At 36.7% G+C, this 7075-nt stretch overlaps 1 protein-coding gene across 1 annotated transcript in view; it reads left to right on the forward strand.

The window, feature by feature from the left end:
* Positions 1-3868, forward strand: part of LOC125042196 (brachyurin-like) — a 5275-nt gene extending 1407 nt beyond the window's left edge. Inside the window, exons 2-7 of the mRNA XM_047637685.1 lie at positions 306-351; positions 1240-1384; positions 2330-2502; positions 2750-2830; positions 2982-3124; positions 3520-3868. Coding sequence (XP_047493641.1) covers positions 306-351; positions 1240-1384; positions 2330-2502; positions 2750-2830; positions 2982-3124; positions 3520-3756 — 825 coding nt within the window. The 3' untranslated portion in view covers positions 3757-3868. The remainder of the gene's footprint in view (positions 1-305; positions 352-1239; positions 1385-2329; positions 2503-2749; positions 2831-2981; positions 3125-3519) is intronic.
* Positions 3869-7075: the final 3207 nt, after the last annotated feature.

Raw genomic sequence — 7075 nt, forward strand, 5'->3', positions numbered from 1 at the left:
GAATATTAGATTTGTTTCACTTCCGTAAAGAAAAGAAATTAAAATACACACCTTTTGTTTTTAATGTTTAATATAAACTTTATTCTCATGAGGTTAGGATATTACAATTTATGTTTTGTTCTACGGAATCCAAATAAATCATCGCTATCAACACAAATATTACCATTTGAAAGTCCTTACATCTAAACTGTGTTTGATTAGGGGAAACTTTTTTTTTTTTTTTTTTTTTTTTACAGGATTATATAACAGGTTACATGCACTGCATGTAATCATTTGTAAATTATATGATTGAGTTTATTTTCCAGGATTGGAGACCTCCCCTCGAAGTCATTCCTCATGGACCTCCTCGTGGTAAGTGTCTGTCTGGACATACATAGCTGCACACACACACAAATACATAAACTCTAGTGACCTGTTCTCGTAATCTCTTTCGTTTTACATACCAGAAAAGCCATGTGTTCCTTATCTCACAGCAATTCCACTGTCCTCAGCCGACTCCAACAGGTCTACACGATGACGAAGTGACCTTAGAACACGCTAATTCAACCCTTATTGCTCGTGAACAATTCCCATGCTATTATTCTGTTGTCTCTGTGTATAACCATGTGTTGCTTATATTCAAAATGTTCGTTAGAATATGCTTATTCTGAATCACAAAGTATGTTACTGCTACCATAGTCTATATTCAAATATCTTTATGTTTTGTATATACTCAGCATTTTTATCTCCTTATCACGAAGCTTTTTAGTCTTTTAAACATCATAACTCTTCTTGCATACAACCGTATATAAGGTACCCTTGTTCCTTCACCACGAAACCACCATGTTGCCATATATGTATTGGAATTTATGTCCAGTCAAATTCTTTCATGTTTTCCATTATGAAATGTTCCAAAACGAAGTTTGTTCATAGAAATTTCGGAGCAGTCTAGACTCGCCACAGCGGGCCGGGCAGGTCGCCCCGCTCTTCCTTGGGCGCACTTTCCTTGCCTGTCCTCTGTATCCCACCTACCACACTCCTGTGCAAATAAAGCTTCGAAGCAGCGACAACTTTCACTTATAAGAACAAACCCACCAACATACAAGAAGGGAGAGAGGGGAGACAAAGCATCCACCTGTTATTACATACACACAAACACACATGCATACATAAATACGCGCGCAAACACGTACACGCGCACGCACACGCGCGCACACACACACTATAATTTATGCTCAAAATAGACCCTCCTGTTCACAGCTCGTGTCCGTGTCGTGGGTGGTTCTGAGGCAGTACCACACAAATACCCGTACCAGGCTGCATTGATTCAAGGTGTGGCTTTTGTCTGCGGAGGCGTCCTGGTTAGTGACCAGTTTGTGCTGACTGCTGCCCATTGCGTGACTTCGTAAGTTTATGATATCATATATAGTAATGCTATTACTATTACTAATAATCATTATAACAAAAAGTATAATAATAATAACAATAATAATGATATTGTTATTATTAGTGATAATAATGACAATAATTAGTGATAATAATGACAATAATTAGTGATAATAATGACAATAATTAGTGATAATGATTATAGGCGCCTTATTGCTCTTCCTAACTTTTTGATGATTAAGGAAAACTCCTGTTAAAGCTGTCCTTTATTTATTTTCGTCATATAGTTTACAATATTATATTCCAGATGTCCAGTATCCTACAGACAGTGTTACAAAGTGCTGACAGCATTCGTGCCCTTACAAATATCGCATTCATAAGTTAATATACTCCTCCTCTATAACATATTCACATGCTATCATTTATTATCAATCACTATAATAAATATCATTGTCACATAAGAGAATCAAATTTGACAAAGGTCTAGTCATAAAAGATTTTCCACATTTCTATCGGATAGCTTGGTCCGATAGACAGACTCTGCTCTTACGCCTCTCTGACTCTGATAATATTTTTAATAATGATAATAATAATGATGATGAATATGATAATAATTTAATGGTGGTGATGATGATGATAATAATAACAATAACAATAATAATAATAATAATAATAATAACAAAGATAATGATAAGGATAATTATGGTGATGATGATATTGATGATAATATTGATGAAGATGATTATAATGATGATGATGGTGATAATGATAATGATAATAATAATAATAATAGTAATAATAACAGCGAGAACACTACCAGTGCATACCTGTAGCCCAATCCTCTAAGTAACTGTTTCTGCAAGACAAGTTACAACTTCGTACATTTTCTTCTCCTTTTTCTTCTCATATACTCCCCTTTCCCTTCCTCATAACAGACTTTTCCCTTTCCCCCCTTTTTTTTTAGGTGGAAATCAAAATACTCGGTACTTTTGGGCGGCCACGATGTATCAGGCTGGGAGGCATATCATCAAGTAATTGACGTTGAGAAAATATTCGTTCATCCGGATTACACTTCCGATTCGGTGATATCGAGCGACATTGCGGTATTGAAACTACAGAAGAAGATTAAAAGGAACAGTAAGTTGTAATATTTATTTTTTTCTTGTGTATGTTTGGGGGTGTAAATGTTCGTTTGTATGTGCGTGTGTGCGTGTGTGCGTGCATGCGTGTGTGTGTGTCTTTACGTATGTGTGTTTGTATATGTTTGCGTTTGTTTATACACGGGCTTCCGTAAAAAAAAAAAAAAAACAGTAAAATACATTGTCTACAAAAAAAATGTACACATGCAGTTGAAAACAGCAACGTTTTTCGTTATCCTTCTCAGGTAAAGTCTTCCCCATTGACCTGCCGCAGAACGACTTGTATGCTGGAATGCCCTTAGTGATAACTGGTTGGGGCGTCACCAGTAAGTAATAGTTTATTTACTAAAAATCAATTTCTTATCGTCTTTTTACCCATCTTTCTTAAAAGGAGAATTAATTTCTTATCGTTTTACCCCCATTTTTTCATAGAAGAATTAATTTCTAATCGATTTCTTACCACTGCCTGAATTCCAGAGACAGGAGTAAAACCATTTACGGTTCTCCAAGAAATGTCAACTTCTGCACTCAGTCTGAGTCGATGCAAGCAGATGTTTCCATGGTTGGACAGCAGCATGTTCTGTGTGTACGTGCCAAGAAAGCCAGCATCCACATGTAATGTGAGTCGCTCTTTCTTGGTTTGTAGAATCTTCGGAATGAATGTCTCTGCCTCTCTTTCTCTATCTGTAAGATAGGGTAAGTCAAGGATTATACTTAAAATCCTGGAGATAATATTAATAATTAACATCAGGAGTGGAGATTGACGCGTCTGTGCATGTGTCTTCAAACTCCCCCCCCCCCCTCTCTCTCTCCCTATCTATCTCCCTCGTTTCACCTCTGTTCCTTTCTCCCTCACTCTCTTCCTCCCTCCCTCTCTACCTCTCTTCCCCCCTTCCTCTCTTCTTTCGTACCTTCCTCCATCCATCCATCCATCCATCCATCACTCCCACCCTCCCTCCCTCCCTCTCCTTCACTCAATCACTCCATTCATCACACTTATCATTCCCTCCTCCAGGGCGACTCAGGAGGTCCAGCAGCTTACAACAACTACGTCATGGGGATCGCTTCCTTTGGTGCGACGGGGTGTACACCAACGTACCCACAAGGTTTTACGAATGTCTATGAGGCCAAGGACTGGATTGAGGATGTAATGGAAAAATCGGGAAGTCCTGCCTCCGGTCCCTCGTTGACTAGTCCGTGCACTCTTTTAGTTCTGTGTTTGGTACTGTGTTTAGTGTACTTCTTTCTGTAAGAATGTTTCTAAGGCGGGACTTGGAGTTCCCTTAAGGTTGAATGGAACTTATTCATTTGCTTATTTTCTATTGAAATATGTAACTTAATAAAGGACTCCTATATCATGTAAACTAATCGTTTTCACTTCATCACTCAAAAAATGTATTTTCCTTTACGTGGGAATTATCATGTTTATCAGATATAATTAACACAAACTAAATTGTAATAATTACAACAGTTGAAAATATAATCCTAGATGTAATTTACGTATATATGGAGCAAGATATTTAATACTAAGCTATATTTAGTATTACCTGGAAGGAAGGGTAGATGACAAAAAAGCTACCTTAACTTTTTTATACTTCTTATGCTTTGTAGGGGTTCCTATGCCTCGTTTGCAAATTAAAGTAATTATATTACTGGAAAAAGGAAGAAAAAAAAAATCAGAGAACTATGCTACGCTTTGTCTATGATATTCATTTACCGAATTAAATGTATTCAGATTTATTAATGAATGCCAAAGCCGTTGAAAGAGATACCGAATAAGAGGAGTAAGGTGTGCTCTGCCACTTATATTATTCTGTTATAAGAGTTTATTTTCATTTACATCATCACTTATTAATTATTTGGTTATTGTACTTTGCCATTGTCAGTTAAAGTTTTCAGATCTCGAGAAAACTCGTGTTATAAGTATAAGTATAAGCTATTTTCAGTTATTCTTCAGATTTCATCAATTTATACTCATTAGGATATATTTATTGCCGGAAAGAAGCGAAACACAAGGCGAAGATCAACTCTATTTTATTGAGAAAAAAAAAAAAAAAAATAACAAGTGAAAAAATAAAATAGAAACCCAGGAAAAAATAAAAGCACAAAAAATAACCTTACAAAAAGGGGCAATCTTAAGTAAAACGGATAAAACGACACCTGTTCTAACGGCAGACTCGCTATAAGATCCAGTAAAAACGTAAAATTGAAAAGCAAAACTTGAGAAAAACGGCGGCTCCCGGAATGGGATCCGTCTGCGTCAAAGCAAGGGCGTTGACTCCACCTTAGTAACACAAACAAGGTCGTGTGCCAGATGTGCACGCGTCGACACCCACTTTCCTTTAAACTGCCGTCTGCCTCTTAGGGGATTCTTTAAAAAGCAAATTTATCAACAGATTGCCGTGAAAATGGAAAGGAAGTTCATTCCAGAAAAGTGCCCGTTGATGCTTGTCCCTCAGCCTTGTCCGTCGCTATTTTGAGAATGCACGTGCGAGAGCGACCTCCTGACGTCATCCTTCGCAGGCCTCGAGTGGGACATCAGGACATCGTTAACTCGCCTCGTTAGGCCATATCTCCATGGAATGCGAAAAAGTGTTCAGGGCGTCTCCACTGTCTTCCTTCAGCGCCTCCGTCAGGTACTCCCTTCTGCAGCGGCTTCGTCAGCGTCCTCGCTCATCTTGTTCTTTTGGTCGCTGTGATTTTTTTTTTTTTTTTTTTTTTTTTAGAAATATGCTGGGCGAGTGTGGGCCGCCGAAAGAAGCATTACGAGCGGCAACTCACAACAGCTTAATTGGTGTCGATGAATGAAATTCGAATTTCTTGGATGTAGTTTTTCGTGCACGGCAGTGCAGGTGTACCCAATTAGGCTGTTTCCTCTAAGGACAACCCTGAATGAAGAACGGATTTAGTGTTGAAGAAATAGGGCCTTTTTACACTAAAGAAAATATTTGAGCGAATTTTAGTCTATTCCAGCAGAAAAAAAAGCTTCAACTCATACATGTAGCAGTTTTTAAAGTCCAGTCTAGCGTTTTTGTGGAAAGATCACCAAAATATGTCAGATGCCCTCGTGGCAATGGCCCCCTTTGACTGATCAGCTGATATGGTTGCCGTTGTCTACAAATCCAAACCTTCGATAAAAAAAATCTTATATATATGCACACACACACACACACACACACACACACACACACACACACACACACACACACACACACACACACATATGTGCATATATATGTAACCTTTGGTTGATTTCCCATACTTATGTTCGTCTTGGTGTTTCTCTATGATGCTCGAGGGTGAAGAAAACACCGATGAAAACTGAAGTAGGTTCATTGGAGATCAGCTCTGACAATGAAACGGAACTCATCATGTTCCTCTGCCCCACACGCCAGGCTCCGTCTGAGAGTGTTACTGCCAGACGTGTGACTACAGAGACAAAATCAAATGTTGTACTCTATAAATCGTACAGAGAATTTCGCTCTTCCACATAGCTGATATGCTACACAGCAAAATACTAAACATAACCTTCTATATTTCACATAGTACAACATATTACACAAAAGGAAGTGTATATAATAAAATTACATAATTATCACAATGTACATACAACAATACTGGCATCATAATCCGTATGCAATGGCATCACAACATGACACTCACAACTCACATCATTATCATACCTCACTTCATTATCACAACCCACAACTTAAAGTATGGGTGGCCCAAGTTGCCCGAATCTAGCCTTCCCGAAAGACAAACATAAATGTCGGGGGAACCCTTTTCTCATTATTCAGCTTCATTTTACAGGCTTTTATCGGGATTCGGTGTGCGTTAGAGTACCAGCGCGCGTACGTATATACACATAAACACCCTCCATATAAATATAAATATATATATATATATATATATATATATATGTATATATAAATATATATACGCACATACATATAGAGATAAATAGACAGATAGATAGATGATAGACAGATAGATATATAAATATATGTACATATTAATATATATACATATATACATCTGTATATATAATATATATTTATGTATACGCATATATATATAAAGATACATTATATTTATGCATGCATGTGTGTATATATGTATTTAAGACATACACACACAAATACATGAATATGTGTTGTTTTTTGTTTTGTTTTGTGTGTGTGTGTGTGTGAGCGCGTATACACACACACACCTTCCAAATGAATATAAATAAATATATATATATATATATATATATATATATATATGTATGTATATGTGTGTGTATATATAAATATAGACACACACTTATATACATATATAGAGAGATAGAGAGATAGATGATACACAGATAGATAGATAGATATATAACATATATTTACATATTCATATATATACATATATAAATCTGTATATATAATATATATGTATGTATACACACACATATATATAAAGATATATGTATATTGTATATATGCATGCATGTGTGTATGTATGTATTTAAGACACACACACACAAATAAATGAACATGTGTTTGTGTGTGTGTGTGCCTGTCAGAGAGGGGCCGCCCTAA

This window comes from Penaeus chinensis, chromosome 31 (assembly GCF_019202785.1).
Source record: "Penaeus chinensis breed Huanghai No. 1 chromosome 31, ASM1920278v2, whole genome shotgun sequence".
NCBI classification, from domain to species: domain Eukaryota; kingdom Metazoa; phylum Arthropoda; class Malacostraca; order Decapoda; family Penaeidae; genus Penaeus; species Penaeus chinensis.